Below are 23,264 nucleotides of genomic sequence, written 5' to 3'. Positions count from 1 at the left end.
GTCCAAGTTAGCGGGAAGGTTGCGGATAAACTGAAGAATAGTGGGGGCAAGTCCAGGAAAATCGGAAGAAGTAAGTAGGGGCAACAGATCAATGATGAGCCGTAGAATGTGATTGAGGGCATTTTGAGGGGTGATTGGGAGACTTGAAGGGGAAGAGGTAGATGGAGGATGAGGGTTGTCAGAGTGATTCACAGAGACAGTTGAAGAAGTAGGGGGGGGTGCGGGAAATGATACGTAGGGGTGAGGAGGCCTGTGGGGGGAAGGGGGAAGGCGGGGTTTTTTATTAAGGCGTGAGGCGTGTGTGTGACGTGTGGGGGTCGGGAAAGAGGGAGAAGATTTGCAAGAAGCTCTGTCTGGGACAGGGATGCAGAGGGGGGAGGAATGGGGACTTGAAGAGAAAGATAGAGTCTTAGCGGCTTGTGCGAAAGAGAGGTGAGGCGATGTGTATTCAAGCGGGGGGGATGAAGGAGCGCGTGGGTTGGAGTCCGGGGGACGAGAAGTGAAACAGGAGGAGTTTAATTTTGGGAACTCTTCCGAGGACGAGGAGAAGAAGGGAGGGGTTCTGTTACCTTTAAAGATCTCTCTTGTGTCCAGTAAGGAAATATTCCTATAAGCTGCGTACTTTCTTATTTCCTTTTGAGTAAGGAATTCTGGGCAGATGAATGAGTCTGCTCGATGTTCGCCTTTACAATTTACGCACGTGGGTGGACGGTGACTTTGGTGGCAGTGTTCCTCTGAGAAGGAGTGACCCTTCTCTCCATAGTGTGAGCAGCGAGGCTGACTTTTGCAGTTGGTTTTGATGTGTCCAAATCTATAACATTTATTACATCTTGAGACTCTTGCAACATAAGGCGAAACAGGGTAGCTGACGTGAAATAAGTATATATGCTTGGGGATTTTTTGCCCTTCAAAGGTAATCGAGACTGAGAGAGACGGAGAGTAGGTGACCGCAGGTGGAGGATCAGACTGAGAGTCCAAGTAAGGTGTCGTGACTCTGCGATTTAGTCTGGATACTGCAATGACCTTAAAGGGACTGACGATGCTCTCTAAAATTTGCTGGTCAGTGAATTCTGGGGGAACGTCTCTAATTATTCCCTTCCTAGAGGTGCGAAAGGGAGGGATGAAGGCTTCTAAGTCCTTCTCAGATAGTTTTCTATCGTTGACTAGAGCATTTGCTGCTTCTTTGGTTTTGAAGTAAATGGATGCTTTGGAGAAGCCCGCTTTTTTGATCTCAAGAATGTCACTTATGCCAAGTTCGCACACAGCTCTCCCTACAAAAATGGGGTGGAGTTGAGCTTTCGGATTAGAAATACGTTGCACGTGGACGTCGAACGGTCCAGCATTGTTGTCGGAGTATCTGTTATTGCGAATGGTGTCTGTGAGTGAGATCACCGATCCAGAGTTCGGTTCTTGATGGGAGGTTAGGCTACTGTCTGTGCTGGAGCGTGAGATCTTAGAAGAGGCTGGCAGATATTCTTTATCTATGGGCCGCTTGCCTAAAATCTTTATACGAGTCACCGGCGAAAAGCCTGACTCAGTAATTAGTGACTCTAGCGCGGTAGACATGTCGGGATCTTCCAAGTCCATATTTAAGGGTATGCACAACTTTTGAAATGAGTAAGATTGTACTTACAGAGAGTGAGACGATGCAAAATCCTGGGCTGAAATGTAATTCCGGTAGATTCCTTTCTCCGGGGAGGGAAGGGAGGAGGGATAGGAAAGCGAGGGAAAGTGTGTTGTAATGGCCGAAGCCGAGAACAAAAGCGCGCGAACGTCCGTTGTTGGATGCGCTCTATTTCTGGTCCTCCACTTGAATAGCCGGCAGAAATTAATATGTCCAGCGGAAGCACACAAAAAATGGAGCTGATACAACACGTATTTGACGCTCGAAGTAGCCCAGAAATGGGCTGATTTATGAAGTCTTGAGGAGGCACCATAGACATAGGGTGCTTTCCAATTGAGATATCCCTAGACACTTTTATGCACACGGCGACACAAGTCGCGTTCCAATTGCCGTAACTGCCGACACAACTTTACACATCCGTACTCAGCTCGAGGGCTACTAGTCAACTTGTGTAACCTTCTGTTTTCTAGGGACAAATGAAATATGCGGTTACAGACTGACGGCGATTATGTTGGCAATTTTCTTTTCGTTTTATCCTTTTTAATTAAAAGACAACCATTAAAGTACACCATACAAATACAAAAATGAACAATAAAAATATTAAAAGTATCATTGAAGTAAGTAATTCAAATTAATGAGTTTTTGTACAATTAATTTTTTTATTATATTTAATAAATAAAATAAAATTGTCTCTTTTGCATATTTGCAAGTTAGATATATTACTGATTAAATTTTCATTCATATTTATATATTAATATAATATGCATTTATATATTTTATTTATATATTATTTATAAAAATTACCAATGAGATACTAGCAAAAGAGACAGACATAGGCCTCGCATGTAGTATCTCTCTCTTCACCGCGGGCTAACGCCTGTCTACACGCAATGGTCAATCCATTTTATATATCGATGCTATCACCCTCAGCATGGATTAAAAAATATCAAGATGGACATGGTTATGAAGAATCCTAACCCTCCACTCGAAAGTCGCACATTAACTTTGTTCCAATTGAGTCGTGCACATCGCTACACTTTGTGCCTTCCTGTGTATGTTTGTGTTAAGATGTGTTAAACAATTGGAAAGCACCCATATATAATAGACTGCGCCATCCCGTGAGAGGAGCTGACCACCACACTGAAGCGAGAGAGCAATAGTGCGAGTAAGAGTGTCTCCGTCTAATGTGCACGTTGGTGGGGGAAATAAGGAAGAAAGGAGAAGAGAAGAGAAGAATAGCTATCAGCTATGAGTGAGATTTGCAGTTAGCTTGTACTAGCATATTTTAAACATTTAAAAATGGTGAGATTTTGTTGCATATGTAAGGTGGAATATGGAGCTATTGAGGATGTTTCTATTCATACGTAAGTAATATGAAATCTATAATATGTATACTTACGCATTTGCGATTCGAGGTTATGAAAGTTCCTACACATTTGGCATTAATAAATATTTTGTAAAATAATATTATACATTGTTATAAGTTAAATCACATTGAATTCAAAATTATCTTCATTTTTGGAATGTTATGAGAGTTTTTTATCACTTTTGTATAATACTAAGTTTTATTTAATAAGTTGTAAAATTTAAGTTGATATGTTTTTAGTATCCCTAAAAGCAAAGACTTGCAAGTAAAATGGTTTTTAAATATCGGCAGAAATGTTAATAAGTATAGTGGAGTTTGTAGCAGACATTTTGAAGCAAAAGATTTCCAGTATAGAGTTGTTGGAAATATTGTGAAAAGATTTTTAATACCTGAAGCTGTTCCAACTTTATTGTTAACTAATTGGTATACTTTAATTTAAAATTATAATTATAAATATTTCCTGTTTATGATTGTGCCTTTTTAATTATTAAAATATGTAATATTCCAGCAAAAATATATTGAATAATGACACAGAAGTAATAACTAGCTCAAATCAAACAACGCTTTTGTTAGCAAAAACTAATGATGAAACATCAGTTTTGTTACATTCACATCGTCAATTACAAGCTAAAAAGTAAAGTTTATTTTTATTATATTATTAACTCCTTTTTAATGTAAAATAATAATAATAATAATATTTTCAAGGGATAATTCACATACAACCTTGGCAGATGTCACAAATATTAATTTACAAGATTTTTCATATTCTTCTGTTAAAGCCGCTGAGATTGAAAATGTTAAAGTGACTGTATCTGTTGAAATGTAAGATTTTAAAATTGTTATAATTATCAAAATAATGTATCCTTAAAATAATGCACATGTCAATTAATAAAATTTGAATTTATAGCAAAGACAACATTGAGCAATTAAGTTTAAGTAATATACATGATATTGACAATGGAAATACAAATAATGCAATCACCGAACATAAATTTCATTCAGAAATTGTGAATGATAATTGCAATGAACCGAATATGCCTATTGATTCAGAATGTAATAATAATATGAAGCAGAAAACTGGATTGAAAAGGTTTGATTACCAATATTGATGCTATTATTTGCAGTATGACGAGTATTCTCAAATCACTTTTATCAATAAAAGTGATTTGAAACTACTGACCTATGTCTTGTACAAAGTACTTTAAATTTATATTGCTATGTTTTTCTCCATCAGGAAATCAAATGAACTAATGAAGAATGCTAAACGTATATACAATCCTCGGTATATCGGAGATCTACGAAAACAAGACTTTACAAATGAAACCAGTTGGAGAATTGTTCATGAGCATGTTAAAACATGTAAATCTCGATGCAGGGTTTTTAATAAAAAAATAAAACGTCAAAACGAGAAAATAGAAAATTTCAAATCATTATTGAATCACTTAAAAAAGAATAGCTTGTTATCGAATAAAGCTTGTAATGCGTTGGAAGTGAGTAATTAGATTTATACAAAATTATTCCATGTACCAACGATTGTGGTCATAACTGCATCGAATTATGTGTTTGTCCCATCATAAGTAGATTTAACATTACTTATATATAAAATAAATATGAATTTTAAAATAAATATGTTTTTTAAAATAAATATGAATATCCATAGTAATTTTGAATTTATTGCTCCTGCACTCGACGCGGCAACGCTTATTGTAGTAATGCTTTCCATTTAGCGACATAAATCGACACAAGCATCATTCTATCTTTATTCTTACAGAATGTAGAATAAAGATAGAATGATATGCGTACATAATTAACATTATTTATACATTATTTATACATCGTTTTTTTGTTTTTTTTCCTCCCAGTTTACTACGAGTCCAGTATTAACCGAAATAATGCAGAATATATTAACAAAAAAAAAAAAAAACTTATCCCCCTGCTCTTAAAGAGTTTGCTTGTAGCTTATTATTTTATTCGACATCAGCCTATGAGTATGTAAGAAATAACTTTATAAAAGCTCTACCCCATCCCCAAACTATGCGAAAATGGTTCTCAAAAATTGATATGAGCCCTGGTATAAATAAGCTAATTTTAATAAATTTAAAAAATATGATTGATGAAAATTCTAAGAAAGGAATTAAGCTACAATTTGGAATGCAAGTGGATGAAATATCTATCAAGAAAATGATCGAATGGGATGGTAAACAATACCATGGACAAGTTGACTTGGGTCTTAATAATGACGAATCTGAAGAAGCCACTTACGCATTAGTGATCATGCTAGTTTGTTTAAACGGACATTTCAAGACTCCTATTTCGTATTATTTTATTAGAAGCTTAACAGCTGAGACTAGAGCAAATATAATAAAAGAAGTTTTAACCGTCTTGTACAATCATGGAATCTGTGACATCCGATCCATAACGTTCGATGGAGCGTCTACTAACTTGGCTATGATAAAGCACTTAGGGGCAAATATAAGTGATGTTAAAAAAGATTCTGTCTTCGAACATTCTGTGACAAAAGAACCAATAGTAGCTGTACCTGACGCTTGTCACATGCTCAAATTAACACGTAATACATTGGCAGAGTATAATATCGTTGACAAGGAAGGCAACGTAATAAAATGGAGTTACTTGATAAAACTTGTTAAGCGTCAAGAAGAATATCGCTTACATCCAGCGACTAAAATCCGTCGACGACACATAAATTTTCAAAAAGAAAAAATGAAAGTTAAGCTAGCTGCTCAGACATTCAGTAATTCTGTTGCTGATGCTTTGCTTTTCATGAAAGAAACTTTTCCTAAAGATTTTATTGGCGTTGAAGCAACTTCTAAATTTTGTAAAAAAATTAACGACATTTTTGATTTCTTGAATTCGCGGAGGAAATTTTCAAAAAGTGATTCTCAGAACTGCATTACGAAAGAAAATTTAAAAGAAATGGAACGAATAGTAACAGAGCATGTTGATTATATCAAATCTCTCAAAATTATCGAAAATGCAATGTCAAACGAGAGAATCCCAATTTTGAAAAGTAAACGTAAAATAGGATTTTGGGGTCTGATTGTAGCTATGAAGAGCGCGTTACAATTAGCACAGTATGTTTTCGAGAAGGAAAACTCTTAATGAGTTATCTTCTCACTTATAAATTGTCACAGGATCATCTGGAGACATTTTTTTCCTGCATTCGACGGATGGGCGGATTTAATAACAATCCTACATGTCGTCAATTTAAATTAAGTTACAAAAAATTAGTATCTCACGTTAATTCGATTGTTCCAGATGCAGCAAACTGTACATTGCAGGATGATACTAATGTACTAAAAATAAATGATACTTCTACAAATACAGAAATCTTTAACGATGAACTTGTCAGTATTGTTGAATTTGAACACGATTACATGGGCAGTTATGGGTGGTCATGGAGTGAATACAGCCATGAAATCGTAACATACATTGCTGGTTTCATTGTGAAAAGTATCAAAAAATCAATTAAATGTGAGTTATGTCTTGATCAATTAGAGAATGACTCTACTTCTTCAAAGCTGATAACTTTGAAAAATAGAGTAACAAAAAATAAGGAAACTGCTAATTCTCTGTCTAAAATAAAAGGGTTAATATTACCAAGCGATGACGTAATTATTATTTGTAAAACTGCGGAAAAAGTGTTAAGAAGTACACCAAATGTATTCTGTACAAAAAATGTGCTTGGAAAATTAATGATACATGCCAAAAAACTTTTGCTTCCTTTCAATATTTTTTCAAAAATGGATATGTTTCTTGAAGAAACGATTTTCGATAATCATAAACTAAATTTAATTAATCAAATTTTGAATAAATATTTTAAAATCCGTCTTCATCACGAAGCTAAATCTTCACAAGATTTAGTGCAACGCGTTAGAACTTTCCATAATCGAATGGTTTTATTTAAAAATCAATAAAGACAAAGATGACAAAAAATATATAGATGTATATGTTTTTATTTTAATTTATTAATTTTATTTAAATAAAATGTATCGTTCTTGTTAAAAAAAGTATTTCTTTAAAATTACCTTTATTATCAGTTCAATTATATTTATATAGACCTCTATATTATATACTCTATATTATATATAATATATAAATATATTTTATGTTCTATTATATTAAAGATATAAAATGTAAATGTATTACTTTATAAACAATGTATTTTTATCGGTAAGTATAATTATAATAAACAATTTTACATTAAAAAAAAATTTTTTTTGGTCGACGAGACTTGAACTGTCATCATCCGCGTTCTGTTACGACGTTGCCTTTCTCCTTCACTCGTTTTCTCCCCACTCTTAACAGAGAACGAGAGAGAGAGCATTACTCGTGCAATGTCTCTGTCCTTCAGTGTGGTGGTCAGCTCCTCTCACGGGATGGCGCAGTCTATTATATATGTCTATGGGAGGCACTCAAAGATGCGTGACGCTACTTAGATACCAAAATGGCCGACCCCACTGTTTTCCATCGGCACAGATGTTATTTACTAGAAGGATCTTGAGAGATGTGATCACTCTATGGCGTTATGCCATAACTAGATCGCTAAAGGCTATAACACACACTTTCCATAAGACATAACACTAAGGTTTCGACCAATTGCGTTGCTCAATTTAGTTACGGACGGCCAAATTGAGCAACACGATTGGTCGAAACCTTACTGTTATGTTTTATAGAAAGTGTGTGCTATAACCTTAAAGGCTTTTGCACATGAATTGCCAAAACCATAAACGTAAAACGTAAACGTAAGCTGAAGAACCAATCAGAATATTGCTTTAGCTTTATGTATTCTAGAAGACAATAGAAATGATGATAAAGTTGGCCGTAAGCAGAAGTCAACCAGTTAAAATCCTAGTTAGGCTGATGGCAGAGAACTAGACGTGAGCGCTTACGTCTGTCGTAGTCGTGGACATAAAGTAAGACAGAGAAAAACATATGTCGTACAAGGCCATTGTCACAATGGCCTTGTACGACATACGTTTTTCTCTGCCTCACTTTACGTCCTCGACTACGACAGACATCTAGTTCTCTGCCATCAGCCTTACTTCTGCTTACGGCCAACTTTGAGTGTTTACGACAATTAATCGGATCTCTGATCGGACTGAGCAGTGGTGCTCAGCGATAGACTTCCTAAATTTCCCTAGACTAATCCGGATCAATGTTGTGTCTCTGAAATAATCGAATTAGATTAACAGTCATCGAAAGAAATTGCGGTCGAGCTGATCGAAAAAATTGTGAAAAACATCATAAGAAATTATAGAAGAGGATTTTATAGAATTCTCAAAAATGAGAATCTATATATCTTGGTAAATGCACCAAGTAAAATATATGTATATGCCTTGTTCTTGTTTAAATTTTCGCGTACAATTAAAGAATTTTTAGGCATTACCATCCGCTGTGGCTCGGAGATGCTAGTTTTTTTATCTTATTGTTTAATACATAACGAGCCTAATTCCTTTCGATTTAGTTTAAGGGGGGAACCTCATGTAAAATGAAATTTTTTAGCCATTTTATTTTTTTGCTTAAATTGATAGAAAATTTCCTCAAAAATACGAGAAAAAAAGTTAGAAAGTGATCCGAGAGCTCCTTGTACTTTATTTTCAAAAGAAAGTAAACAGTCGAATTGGGCGGAGCACTCAAATAGTCGAGCGCTCGTCGGACAATCGGCCTTTCGGTTCCTTTGTAATAAAGTTTGACTTGGCTGTGTTAGAGCTTCTACTAATGTAAAGCAGTTTGAAGAAGAGGAAGGTCTACTCTATGGCCCTGGAATCGCAGATTAGCAAAAAACTGCGGTAAGTTAGAACGAATTACGAATTTTTTCACGATTTTTCTATCACTCAAACTTTAAACGCGTTTTTCTCGAAACGCAAAATTTCGCACGCCGTGCAACGTAGCTCAAAAACTAATCATTCGATCTTTATGAAATTTGGTATAGAAATTCTATAGATATTTGGCCTCAGCATGACGAGCTCCGATTTTTAATTTTTTTATTTAAAACATTGTTATTAACAATTGTTTATAAAAGAAAATCCTTTTTTTTTTTCAAAACTTCGCCATTTTTGCAAATTTGCAAATTTTAATAAAAGGAGACCGTCATGCTGAGCGTTTTTGCATAAACTAAAGAACCCATTTTGTATTTTTTGTTTCAGGTCATTTTTGTGACCTGCATGCTGCACGGCGCATTTTCAAGACGCTGTTTTCAAGCCGCCATTGCACCGTTTTATTGTTAATGATTAGTCTTAAAAAAATATTTTCTTTAAATATTATAACGTAAATAAATTGTGCCTTAAATTGCAAATTAATCTACGCATTACATTTTTCAAAAAAAATTCCTGAAAAACAGGCTATTTACATGAGGTTCCCCCCTTAATTCACGCAAAAGATCACGTTTCATTTTTCATAGTTATAAACAAATAGGCGAGAGTGATATCGGTGTGGGGCTGAATAGCTCAGTAGTAAGAGTAGTCGCCCTGCAAGCAAAAGACTCGGGTTCGATTCCCGATTCAGCGACTTCGCCCCGATATTTTTCTCGTCTACGTCTCTTCACGGGGTAAAGAGGATTTTATTCTCAAAAATGAGAATCTATATATCTTGGTAAATGCACCAAGTAAAATATATGCATATGCCTTGTTCTCGTTTAAATTTTCGTGTACAATTAAAGAATTTTTAGGCATTACCTACCATCCGCTGTGGCTCGGAGACGCTAGTTTTCTTATCTTGTTGTTAAAATTATAGAAGATACTTTATTATTCTTTTAATTAATATATCTTTATTTATCAAATATATATTAATAAACAAATGTATTTTACCGAAATAAGATGTTTTCTATAAAATAAGAATAAGTTGTTAATCTAATTCGATTACTTCAGAGACACATCATTGATCCGGATTAGTCTAGGGAAATTTAGAAAGTCTATCGCTGAGAACCACTGTTCAGTCCGATCAAAAATCCGATTAGTTGTCATAAACACCCTTTAACATCATTTCTATCAGAGAGAAGACTGAGAGATGTCATGGCCTGCTTTTAGGTGATCTCTGAAAGCGATACTCTCTCTATGGACATTGAAAACGTGGACATGAACTACAAAGCCAAAGTCCATAAATGTTCTCAGAGAGTAATATATAATGTGCACAATTTCTGGTTTTGTTCCGTGCTATGTGCACGAAATGTCGGTAGCATTAGTGCTGTATAACAAGATATTTTTATGTATGTAAATTGATAGTAAATAAATTATTCAATTGCGAAAGATACTGTAATATTCAAAGATGAAATAAATATTTTTCTATATTCATTGTCATATCTATATCTTTTTATTTACAAAACACAAAATGCCTGCTGTGGAATAAAAACATTTTTAATCGTATTTCTATAAATCTTATTAATTATCAGTAAACTGACCTTTGATATCTATCAATCATTTTTTTAATTATTTAAAAATCTAATTATTAATATATATATAGAATTTGTCAAATTAATCACTGATTCCTCTGAAGTTTTTTTGACTCGAAAAATATAGATGTTGCAAATATTTTAAGTCTCTTCCTTTATATAAAATATAAAGAATTCATATGCACCCTATTTACACTAGTGGAAAAAATTAAGGGATCAAAAAAAAATTCCAAATTTGTTGCGATTTTTCGAATGGCTGTATCTTCGTTAAAAATGGTCGTATCGGAGTTGCAAAAAAAGCAAATTGGAGCGCCAAGTGTCTAGTTTAGAGTTCTTTTGGCCGAAAAATTTTCGAAGCCCCAGATTTTACGCAATCCTAAGAAATAGTGAAAAAAAAAATTTTGCAAATTTTTTCATTTGTTTTTTGGAGTCCACAGACTCGGAAAAAAATTTTTTAGCTAAACCAGTGCATGTATCCGATAGCTTGTTTATTCAGCTTTAATTTGCTTTTTTTAAAATCTTGATACGACCATTTTTCGCTGAGATATCGGTCTTTGAGTGAAAAAGGACCCTTTTGGCTTTGATCATCGGTATCTCAGGAACCAATGATCGCACAGAAAATCTAAGGGTGGTTCCATAATCTGGAATAAATTCTCTAAAAGGATTGATAATGATATTCACGAAAAAAATTTTTTTTTAACTTTCACATGAATTTGAAAAAACAGGAAAAAAAAGGCAATTTGGGGTTTTTTAGAAAAACAACGGCTAAATTACAAATATTGATAAAACGACTAATGTTAAATGTGCCTTTTACAGTTCAATATACCCACAAAAACCCTGTAAAATTTCATTTTGATCTATCCAACCGTTTTTCTGTTTCGAACAATCAAAATTTTGAAAAAATTAAAGGATCACGTTTTTTGCTCTTAAACGCTCATAATCTTCAACAAAATGGAAAAAAAATTTTTTTTGAGCTTTTTTCATACTTTTACCACAAACAGCGTTCAAATTTAAGGTAACCAAAAAAAAAAATGTCTATGTGTGTGTGTGTATGTGTGTTTCTTTAGGAGAAATGAGACTCGTTGGCTCGTCAGTTCCACTGTATTTAACGACTCCAAACTCATTCTCAAAAGAGTGTGTATGTATGTGTGTGTGTGTTTGTATCTGCGTCTGTCCGTCTATCAGTTCCCATTTAATAACGGGTATTGCCACCCCTGTTCTCAATAACGGCTCTCAAGCGTTCAGCCATATTGATGCAGCGGGTAATCTCAGGCTGCGGAATGGTGTTCCAAATTTGCTGAAGTGCGCGCTCTAATGCGGCTAAGTTCTGCAAATTTGGATACTCTCTGCGCAACCGACGGCCCATTATGTCCCAAACATGTTCAATGGGGTTGAGGTCTGGACTCATTGCTGGATGTCGCAGTAATGTGATGTCGTGCCGTTCAAGGAAACGTCTGGTGATATTGGCTGTGTGTGGACGTGCGTTATCTTGCATTAGAATGAACGATCTCAGATGTTGTCGTTTGCGCAGTACAATTGGTCTTAAAATTTGGTCAATATAGCGCCTAGCCGTTAAATTTTCGCGAACAATCACCAAAGGTGTTTTCCAATTTCGCGAAACGCCGCCCCACACTATGACCGATCCACCGCCGTAGGCCACAACCGGACGGACGACGTTCTGGCGAAAACGTTCACGACGGCGCCAAACAAGGGGACGTCGGTCACTGCCATAGAGATTGAAACGGGATTCGTCAGTGAATAAAACATTTCCCCATTGCCTTAAGGTCCAACCCCGATGTGCGTTAGCATGAAAAAAGCTCAAAAAAAATTTTTTTTCCATTTTGTTGAAGATTATGAGCGTTTAAGAGCAAAAAACGTGATCCTTTAATTTTTTCAAAATTTTGATTGTTCGAAACAGAAAAACGGTTGGATAGATCAAAATGAAATTTTACAGGGTTTTTGTGGGTATATTGAACTGTAAAAGGCACACTTAACATTAGTCGTTTTATCAATATTTGTAATTTAGCCGTTAATTTTCTAAAAAACCCCAAATTGCCTTTTTTTTCCTGTTTTTTCAAATGTGAAAGTGTTTTTTCATGTGAAAGTTAAAAAAAAATTTTTTTCGTGAATATCATTATCAATCCTTTTAGAGAATTTATTCCAGATTATGGAACCACCCTTAGATTTTCTGTGCGATCATTGGTTCCTGAGATACCGATGATCAAAGCCAAAAGGGTCCTTTTTCACTCAAAGACCGATATCTCAGCGAAAAATGGTCGTATCAAGATTTTAAAAAAAGCAAATTAAAGCTGAATAAACAAGCTATCGGATACATGCACTGGTTTAGCTAAAAAATTTTTTTCCGAGTCTGTGGACTCCAAAAAACAAATGAAAAAATTTGCAAAATTTTTTTTTTCACTATTTCTTAGGATTGCGTAAAATCTGGGGCTTCGAAAATTTTTCGGCCAAAAGAACTCTAAACTAGACACTTGGCGCTTCAATTTGCTTTTTTTGCAACTCCGATACGACCATTTTTAACGAAGATACAGCCATTCGAAAAATCGCAACAAATTTGGAATTTTTTTTTGATCCCTTAATTTTTTTCACTAGTGTATATTTTTATATTTTTATTATAATTTTCATACCAGCATAATACTTTTTTTGTGCTTAATACTTTATATAATACAATGTACTAAATTATAAAATTTAATATAATTACAAAATAGTATTACTATTAATAAATAGGTTGTATGCATACTGTCTTTTACTTTCTAATCATTTTCAATCACTATGCATTTCTATCCAATATATTCTTTTCTTCGAGTTCTTGGATTATTATGATTTATTGTATTCTTTTGTATTAACATCATAAAAATTACTATCACTTGTCATGCTTATTCTTTCCTATGGAGTCCATCGAATACTTTCTATGGACATTTGTTCTCAGGTATAGATATTTTATAAAATTTATTAAAAGTGTTTACATAGTCCAGACAAGATTAGCGATGATTAATCCCTAAGATTATTGGAATTTTAATATATTTTCTTTAGCATTAAAGGAATATTAAAAAAATTTTAATGATCACCTAATAGCCTTAACAATCCTCTTTTTTTTTACGTAGAGAAAATGCTTCTTATGCACACCCCGGCGGGACCTACATAGCCTATATCTCGCCGGGGTAGTATTGAGCTCTCGCATAAAATTTCCCAAAAAATTCGTATTAATATAAAAATTATTGAGTGTTAACAATTTAATTTTCATTCTTATATAAATAAAATACCTATTAAAAAAACACTCAAAAAATATTGACCCCTTAAAAACCACCTTAAAAACCTTTTGTTAATATTAATAATATAATTATTGAAATATTTTTTAATCTGTCCCTAATATTATTTAAACCTAACCTACATTTCCTGATTCTTTAAAAGATACATAATACATTAATCACCTAAATTAATCACATAATAGCCCTAACAATCCTCTACTTCTTGAAAGAAAAATTAAAAAATCTTCATGAACACTTAATAGTTCTAACAATTCTATTTCTCGATTAAGTAAAATTATTCGAGGAAAGCCTATCTCTAATCACGTATATTTTAATCTCTAATCACGTATATTTTAATTACGTGCCCTAATTACATTCTCTAACCGCGTGCCCTAACCGCGTGAATAAATGTTCGACATTATGTACTATTGTACGTAAAGCTTTTCTTCAGGCCAGTTGAACTTACTTTTCGTTGATTCTGGCTACTTTCTCATTCGATCTCTAATCAGAGATTGAAAAAGGAGATAAACACTCCTTCTTTTGCCAATTAATTAACGGCAAATGAGCGTAAATATTTCACGCTCATCGTAATGATCGCTCGATTTTAGGATCGTTCGTTAAATATTTAAATATAATTTTATTTTAATTCAAAGCCAAATTACTACAAATTTCTGTATATTATATTTTCTAATAAAATATAAAACTCATGTGTGTGTATAACTTTTATCATATTACAAATTATTTAATTAATTAATCATTTGGCATTATATTAAGTAAAAGTAAAGTTTAAAAACAATATCTACAAACAAATTCTATGATGATGAATTCTCGATGGATGAGCTATAAGAAATTAGAATAAAATAAGTGCACGTTATGAAAATAAAATAGCATAAAGAATTGATAAAATTGATAAAATTATTAATGTGTGCTCTTTATTTAATAAATTAGATAAGATCTTTACAAAATATTTTCTTTTCTTGATTCTCTTTTTTTAATTAATACATCAATATATTTTCACAATAGATGCAAAGCATTTCGAAAGAATTTATTAAAAGTTATTTAATTTAAATAATCCTAGCTCATCCATTTTAAGGCAACGGATTACTACAATCTACAATCTACATCTACATCTACAATCTCTACGAATTTGTTACCTTAAAGTTAAATAAAAGTTTTTCTCACTCACCGGCATTGATGCGCAACAGCGAAGCTACGTTGTCTGTAACATACAAATATAAAATTTATTTATAACAATGTTCACAAAATACAATCAATATTTCAAAAAATTTTTATCGTTCGGAATTTTACATCCAATGTGTAAAATAATAAGCAGAGATAAACATGTGGAAACATTTTATAAATTTTTGAAACTGTTTTTTAAATAGAAAGTTTTGAAACTGTTTTTTAAATAGAAAGTTTTATATGACTTTTACAAAAATCGTTTTCTCTAATTTTCTCTTTAATTCATTTAAATAATAAGACCGAATTATTATGCATACAATTTATAACAATTGATATACAAATAATAAATATTCATCATCAGATTGCTCCGCCGATGCAAGATGCCTCTCCTAGGCCTCCTCCTCCTCTCATGTTGTTGACGCGCGATACTTTTAACGACACTCCCGCATTCACGAGCGATATTTTTATATCGCTATTTCCGCTATTTTACGCGTGATTCTAAACGGCACTCCCGCACTAATTCGGTACGATTAAAAATTTGGTCGCACGATGTATATATTTAATATATACAGGGTGTCCGTCGATTTTCGACCAAAATGAAATAAATAAGTAGATTGGCTCGAATTAAGAAGGAATGACCTGTATTGTTTTGGGATTGTCGCAATAATTAACAAAATATTAAATAAAAAAGATCGGCCAATCTGCGTGAGTAAAAGCGCGCGGCGACGAGAGTCGTCCCACCGTAATCCGATACTACGAGCGCGGCGAAGCGGTGGGCGGGTCGCTCTCCGAGACATGATGGTGGTTTGCGATATATCGCAATACCGCGCCGAAAAATGACCCGTCCCTCCTTTTCGAGGCGAGAAAATGATGCGCTATTATTTCCACACCACCTTGCGGTAGATAGCATGGTGCGCTTTTTTTATAGTGGTTTCCCCCATAGGCCTATTCCACTCTCAATTTAAAAATTATTCAAAATGCCATTTACTATACGCTGAATATATCGTAAATGTAAAAAATTAATGGACAGTACCTTTACAAAAATTGATTCGTGGTTGAAAATCCCTCGATAAAATGTATTGCACACGTTGATAATGTGATACGATGATAAAATTCTTCAAGAATCCTTTCTTCATCTCGTACACGAAGACGCACTGCTGGACCGGTTATCCCGATATGATGCACGACACTCAGTTTCACATAATTATTGCACAACACGTAAAATTGTACGGCCACTTGGTTTTCGTGCACGCCCGAGAAATGATTCCATGTAAATTACGGCCGCACGATAAGTATTTTCTCCCGCTATTTTCTCCGTATGCCACAATCATGTCCGTATATTCCTGCAGAGTACACTTCATTTTCTCTGTTAATTTACTACGCAAACACAAGATTTTTATTAAAACGTCTTAGCTCTCGCACGCTGTTACCAGACTGCGTACGCCAGCAGCACGCAACTACAGCTGACAGCTGAGCGGACATGTGAGTGTAAGCGTATACTGCGCGACAACGATTCGTTCCGTGGTCCCTCTCGCGAGGCAAGGGGAGCGTAGCTTCTAACCAATCAGCCATTGCCACGCTGCCAGCTGATTGGTCACTTCTACGCTCCCCTTGCCCCGTGAGAGAGGGGCCACGGAACGAATCGTTGTCGCGCAGTGTACGTGTGAGTTCGACGCCTGCGCTATGATTACACTCAAGGTGCGGCCTCATTGACGCTAAAAAGTAGCGTCAATCATTGGTTAAACAAGGAGGTAAGTATAGTTGCTTCATTGTTCAACCAATGGTTGACGCTACTTTTTAGCGTTAATGAGGCCGCATCTTCACAGTCCGCTCAGCTGTCAGCTGTAGTTGCGTACTGCTGGCGTACGCAGTCTGGTAACAGCGTGCGAGAGCTAAGACGTTTTAATAAAAATCTTGTGTTTGCGTAGTAAATTAACAGAGAAAATGAAGTGTACTCTGCAGGAATATACGGATATGATTGTGGCATACGGAGAAAATAGCGGGAGAAAATACTTATCGTGCGGCCGCAATTTACATGGAATCATTTCTCGGGCGTGCACGAAAACCAAGTGGCCGTACAATTTTACGTGTTGTGCAATAATTATGTGAAACTGAGTGTCGTGCATAATATCGGGATAACCGGTCCAGCAGTGCGTCTTCGTGTACGAGATGAAGAAAGGATTCTTGAAGAATTTTATCATCGTATCACATTATCAACGTGTGCAATACATTTTATCGAGGGATTTTCAACCACGAATCAATTTTTTTAAAGGTACTGTCCATTAATTTTTTACATTTACGATATATTCAGCGTATAGTAAATGGCATTTTGAATAATTTTTAAATTGAGAGTGGAATAGACCTATGGGGGAAACCACTATAAAAAAAGCGCACCATGCTATCTACCGCAAGGTGGTGTGGAAATGATAGCGCATCATTTTCTCGCCACGAAAAGGAGGGACGGGTCATTTTTCGGCGCGGTATTGCGATATATCGCAAACCACCATCATGTCTCGGAGAGCGACCCGCCCACCGCTTCGCCGCGCTCGTAGTATCGGATTACGGGATGACTCTCGTCGCCGCGCGCTTTTACTCACGCAGATTGGCCGATCTGTTTTATTTAATATTTCGTTAATTATTGCGACAATCCCAAAACAATACAGGTCATTCCTTCTTATTTCGAGCCAATCTACTTATTTATTTCATTTTGGTCGAAAATCGACGGACATCCTGTATAAAGCAATGCTCAAAATAATTGATTTTAAAACTAATTATTGCGCGCAATTAATTCGCGTAATTACAAAATAATTTATATTTCTTATAGATAAAAGATTAAATTTTTAAAAATATGATAAATAAAAAAATTTCCATTTTTTTATATATGAAATATTTAAATAAATATATTAATATGAAATGTTTTATAAAATATAAGAAGTATCTGAAAATATTAATTAATAATAAATTTTATAAATGTTTTAATTATTTAAATATAACGGAATATTTTTTATAAGTACGTACAGGGAGTCCGTCAATTTTCGATCTTGACGAAATAAGAAAGTAGATTGACTCAAATTAAGAAGGAATGATCTCTATTGTTTTGTGATTGTCGTAATATTTAACGCCAAATTAAATAAAGAAGATCGGCCAATGCACGTGGCTAGAAGCACACGACGGTGAAGGCAGTCTGACTGTAACATAATGGCGGCTCGCAGCGAAGCGATTATTGGGGAGGGGAGGAGCTTTCGCCACGCGCTTACACACTCATCGTTCCTCCCCTCTCCAATCACCGTTTCGCCGCGCGCCGCCATTATGTTACAGTCAGACCGCCTTCGCGTGTGCTTCTGGCCACGCGCATTGGCCGATCTTCTTTATTTAATTTTTCGTTAATTATTGCGACAATCACAAAACAATAGAGATCCTTTCTTCTTAATTTGAGCCAATCTACCTCCTAACTTCGTTAAGGTCAAAAATTCTCTGCCACCCTATATATTACATATGTTACAGTTTAAAATCACTATTGAATCACTATCAAAGAAATAAAACAAAACGTGAAATATGTATATTTTAAATATAAATTAATGAAATATAATTTATATATGTTGCGTCCGCGGAACGATATACAGGGTGTCCCAAAACTCATAATCAATCTTTTAAAGACAGGTTCCTGGAATTATTTGGAGATGATTTTTCCTCAGCGAAAATGTCGATGAAGGCCATCATTTTTTGCATGTTCCCAATTTTTGTCATCATATATCTTTACAATTAAGCCTTAAATTAAAACTCAACTAAAGTAAACTCTATTTAAAATTAATTGACGAATGTGATTTTGTTAATACTATATAAATAATATACAGGGTGTTTAAAAAGTCCCGGTACGGGGGAATAACTCGAAAAGTAAGGGTCGGACAAAGAAACTTTTCGGACAAAAGTTGTAGGGCTTACTCCGAGCTTTTATCTCGTGACCTTGAGTTTGACCTTGAGCTTGACCTTCAAGGTTATTTGAAGGTCAAAGTGTTTTTTTTTAAATGGGAACCCCTATTTTTGATTGTATATTCTTATAGCTGACCTCGAGAGCTTTCCAAAACACTATAATAAAATATTTTTCCCTCAAGCATTTATCGAGTTATGAGGCTTCAAATCATTTCTTAATTTTACATAAACCGTAAAATATCTTGTAAAATATTCACTTTTCGATTATTTCACCTTAATACTTTTATGTACAAAATAATGAGAGGAATCAATTGGTCTAAAAAAAAACACATAATTGTTCCGAAGAAAAAATATGTAATTTGCAATTAACGATTACATATTTTTTCTTAAAAACAACTGTATGTTTTCTTTACACCAATTGATTCCTCTCATTATTTTGTACATAAAAGTATTAAGGTAAAATAATCGAAAAGTGAATATTTTACAAGATATTTTACGGTTTATGTAAAATTAAGAAATAATTTGAAGCCTCATAACTCGATAAATGCTTGAGGGAAAAATATTTTATTATAGTGTTTTGGAAAGCTCTCGAGGTCAGCTATAAGAATATACAATCAAAAATAGGGGTTCCCATTTAAAAAAAACACTTGGACCTTCAAATAACCTTGAAGGTCAAGCTCAAGGCCAAACTCAAGGTCACGAGATAAAAGCTCGGAGTAAGCCCTACAACTTTTGTCCGAAAAGTTTCTTTGTCCGACCCTTACTTTTCGAGTTATTCCCCCGTACCGGGACTTTTTGAACACCCTGTATATTATATCGGTTTTGTTTTTTGAGCTTGTATTATGAATTATTAATATATTTTGTGATTAATTATCTACATTATTAATTTGATCCTTAGCTCTCTACACCTAATTGACCACTTTAATTTTGAATTTACAGAGAGCTTTACCTATTTTTGTTATGTATTCTTGTATGAATGTACTTTGTAATATAATATTTTGTAAATGAAGGAAGATAAAGTTATATAAATCATGTAAATCAGTATTTTTATTTAATATTTTTTATTTGATACAGATATTTTCATAGCTACACTTCTGCTACTCTTAGCTGATTTTACAATATCGTTACATTCTTTTTTTTAATGAAAAATGAATCCTTGTTATTACAAAATTTTTTACAAGTTTGTAAGCAATATTATGGCACGGTGGAATGAAATATGTTGGATACTCTTGTAAAATTGATTTAAAAAAAAGGTACTAAGTCCGCGTAAAAAACAGTATATGTATTTGCAAAATAATGTATTATTAACTGTAAAAAACTACTGTATTGTATATCCTACAAAAATAATGATATCAAAAAAATTGCGCTAAGTGAAAATAAAAACTTATAAAAATACTTTAACCAAAAAAAGTTATACAAAATAGCTGATTTAATTTTTTACATTATATCCTAGAAAAATAATGATATCCAAAAATTACGCTAATTGAAAATAAAATCTTAAAATAATTTAACTAAAAAAAATTGTACAAAATAATTGTTTTAATTTCATACAAATAATATTAAAAAGTTGCGCCAACTGAATAAAAATTTTTACTATAAAATAGACATTTTTCTTTTTTATTTTCAATATTAAAAGAAAAATGATATTAAATGAATTGTAATATATCTATTATAAAAAATCGAATTGAAAATATGAACAATCATATACATTGCAATAATCATATGCATATATCCTAAAAAGTTTAATTAAAAAAAAAAAAGAAAATGATAATACAAAATACAAAATTAAAAAAATTAATTAGCACCTTTTTTTACCTATTTTTAAAAGAGTAATTTTTTAGGGAAAATAAATACTTGAAATTCTGTTTCTCTAAATATTCAACTTGTACATCTAGAATAGTCTGTGTACAAAGCAATAATCCACTTTGAAAAGGTTTCCATTTCCTATCTGCAACTGTAATACCTCGAACAATCTCTATAAAATCTCTCAGAAAAGTGATATTATCATTGTATACATCTGTTTTATAATGAGACAGTGCAAGCTTTTGATAACGACTTGTCATGAGCTTGAACCATTTATGCATAGTGGTGAGAAACCAGGCAGTAGTTTTATATTTACTAGCAATATTGTTATTGGCTATATGATATAGCAGCAGCAACATTGTTATTTAATAAGCCTACACTTAAGGCCACATTCATTTTGTCAAAATGGGATGGATTTATGGTTTTTTCTTTAAGATGTGAACATAGTTTCAGTGTATCTTTTTGGTCTAAGTTAAATACTTCGCGAATAGGTATAATAGAAATTTCATTACATGGTAAGCTATACTTTTTAATTGAAGTTTTGTTCAAATACAATTTGACACTTGATGTTAATGAGCACGCAACATTTTTGAAAACGTGAACGGATTCTGGCATAACAAACAATCTATCTCGATTATTACATGGATGTTCAATAGAATTATTGATTTTACTAAATTTATCAGCTGTTATATTCATAATGTGCCACCAACTCCTATTTTGTGGTCCCATGTCGGAAATTATTACTTTTATTATTAATCTAATATCATGTGTTTTGAATTATTGCTATAATTTTCTGGAACATTTCTTGTGAACAGAATGAATTTGTTGTCAATTCGTAGCCAATAGTCTGCTTCCATTTAGTGGAAATGCCACACAACATAAAAACAAGACTATGCATAGCTAATTTATCAAAGCTATCAAATCCACCTGACAGTTTCATTGTAGGTCGACCAACAACTAAAGCAACTGAATTGTCATACTGCAAATCAGGTTTGATTGATTTCATCTATTAAAAGTACAGCATGTTTCTCTTCAGAATTGAACATTTGTATCTGAAATTAAATTACAAAACAACCATAAGCTAATATACAATAACTTAAATTAAAAATATTTGCTAAGTATAAAAATATATAAATATTTATCAACAAAAATAAATATTACTTTCATCCATATAAACTATGGCCGGTATTCATAGTCCGTTCTTATATTTAAGATTGTCTTAAGTCTGGTCTTAGGTCGTCTTAAGACTCTGAAACAGCCGTATAACATTTTCAAACCTTACTTAAGATGATCTTAAATATAAGAAACGAACTATGAATACCGGCCTATAAACATTTTATTCAGAATACTAACTTTAATTTTTAACAAATGGAAGATATCTTCAAAAATACCTGGCTTAAATTTTAAGCCTTGTATGCGATGTTGCAGTGTACGAATGCTTGGATAAGGCAAATTCTGTCGGCGCACCTCTTCATATCCTTTCTGTCCACAGGCCACATAAAGTTTCAATGCTTTGGTAATTGTATCTGCAGACCATGATGTTCCTTTCTGTGTGTTATATATCATAAAGTTTCTTTGATCTTTGTTGAATACTGTTTCAAGTATCGCATTTGATTTTCGCAATCTTTTTTTCAAAATATTACATTTCATCTTGGTCTTTCCCAAAGTTTTCTTAAATGTTCTCGCTATTTTAAGTATCGCATTTGATTTTCGCAATTTTCTTTTCCAAATATTACATTGCATCTGAATCTTTGTCAAAGTTTTCTTTAAATTTGTCACATATTGTTCATCGTAGATGTTATGATTTGATTCATTTTTTTTAAATATTTCTACATCAGTTGTTTCAGGATGTCTTGATATATCTGTTTTATTGTCATCATTGACATTACCACAGAAATTGACATTACTATTTTCATTTATATTATTCGCATTGTTTTCATCTGCAAATATTTGTTTAAAGTAAATAATATTACAATAATATATATGGTTATAACAAAACAGATAATTAATACCTTAATCGTACCTTCCTTATATCTAAGTATTATTTCATTATGTAAAACTATATCTTTGACATCAATGACATTAGAAGATTTTGCTTTTTCTGAATTATCTTCCTCTTCATTGTTTGTGTTATATAATAAATTTGGTACTGCAAATGGGCGAAGTAGTTTTCGTCCATCTTTTCGATTTTTCTCAAATTGGTCCTCGCCGAAATGCACCTGTAAAATTGATGTAATAATTACTTCTGCAATACACAATGTTTCACATAATTACTTATTAATTATACCTCACAAATCGCTGCCCTTTTTCCCAATGTGTTTTTTCCAATCAATTGCAGCCATTCTTCACGTCTTTCACTATTTTTTTCGCCTGTTGGCAAGATAAATAATCTGTAGCCTTTTTCGCTACGATTGCAGCATTTCTCCACGCAACAACCTGGCATTTTCGATATTTTATTTGATATTCTTTTTTTGCGCAACAGAAGGAATTTCTTCACCTCACACACAACAGGACACAGGACAGACCAGGATCAAGGTTAGAAAAATTTCACTTAGTATAGATAGCTACACAAAGTGTGCACTATCTGCACTATCGGACGCCATTTTTGCTCCAGCTTATCTTATTGAGATCAAAATTGCGGTACTTTGTTAATCTAGTGACTTTAATGTGCTCGTTAAAGCAAAG

General features: G+C 33.5%; 2 protein-coding genes across 6 annotated transcripts; one reads left to right on the top strand and one right to left on the bottom strand.

Annotated features, from left to right (window-relative positions):
* Positions 1-2,505: 2,505 nt before the first annotated feature.
* LOC105255154 lies at positions 2,506-6,930 on the top strand. Of its 2 annotated transcripts, none has more exons than XM_011264283.3 (7): positions 2,506-2,988; positions 3,282-3,413; positions 3,499-3,624; positions 3,696-3,812; positions 3,898-4,080; positions 4,225-4,457; positions 6,338-6,930. In XM_011264283.3, exons 1-7 carry the CDS (start codon positions 2,924-2,926, stop codon positions 6,343-6,345), a joined length of 864 nt encoding a protein of 287 aa, XP_011262585.2. In that variant the 5' UTR covers positions 2,506-2,923; the 3' UTR covers positions 6,346-6,930. The 2 variants fall into 2 exon arrangements, with proteins under 2 accessions (XP_011262585.2, XP_011262584.2); XM_011264282.3 differs by having other exon boundaries at positions 3,231-3,413.
* A 13,979-nt stretch (positions 6,931-20,909) lies between these two features.
* LOC105250527 lies at positions 20,910-23,232 on the bottom strand. Of its 4 annotated transcripts, none has more exons than XM_011256684.3 (4): positions 22,867-23,232; positions 22,603-22,798; positions 21,933-22,519; positions 20,910-21,631 (listed from the first exon to the last, which is right to left on the bottom strand). In XM_011256684.3, the coding sequence occupies exons 1-4, from the start codon at positions 23,020-23,022 to the stop codon at positions 21,566-21,568; spliced, it is 1,005 nt and encodes a 334-aa protein (XP_011254986.1). In that variant the 5' UTR covers positions 23,023-23,232; the 3' UTR covers positions 20,910-21,565. The 4 variants fall into 4 exon arrangements, with proteins under 4 accessions (XP_011254986.1, XP_011254988.1, XP_011254989.1 ...); XM_011256686.3 differs by having other exon boundaries at positions 21,971-22,519; XM_011256687.3 differs by lacking the exon at positions 20,910-21,631 and adding an exon at positions 21,767-21,828 and having other exon boundaries at positions 21,971-22,519.
* Positions 23,233-23,264: the final 32 nt, after the last annotated feature.

Source organism: Camponotus floridanus, unplaced genomic scaffold (assembly GCF_003227725.1).
Source record: "Camponotus floridanus strain SB8 unplaced genomic scaffold, Cflo_v7.5 scaffold133, whole genome shotgun sequence".
NCBI classification, from domain to species: domain Eukaryota; kingdom Metazoa; phylum Arthropoda; class Insecta; order Hymenoptera; family Formicidae; genus Camponotus; species Camponotus floridanus.
This window is presented reverse-complemented; position numbering and strand designations above follow the sequence as displayed.

Coding starts and splice junctions, on each gene's coding strand:
- LOC105255154 (XM_011264282.3), top strand. CDS start 2,924: ATGGTGAGATTTTGTTGCATATGTAAGGTGGAATATGGAGCTATTGAG. Junction 3,414..3,498: donor ACTTTATTGTTAACTAATTG/GTATACTTTAAT, acceptor GTAATATTCCAG/CAAAAATATATTGAATAATG. Junction 4,081..4,224: donor CAGAAAACTGGATTGAAAAG/GTTTGATTACCA, acceptor TTTCTCCATCAG/GAAATCAAATGAACTAATGA.
- LOC105250527 (XM_011256684.3), bottom strand. CDS start 23,022: ATGCCAGGTTGTTGCGTGGAGAAATGCTGCAATCGTAGCGAAAAAGGC. Junction 22,799..22,866: donor AAAGGGCAGCGATTTGTGAG/GTATAATTAATA, acceptor TCAATTTTACAG/GTGCATTTCGGCGAGGACCA. Junction 22,520..22,602: donor AATACTTAGATATAAGGAAG/GTACGATTAAGG, acceptor AAATATTTGCAG/ATGAAAACAATGCGAATAAT.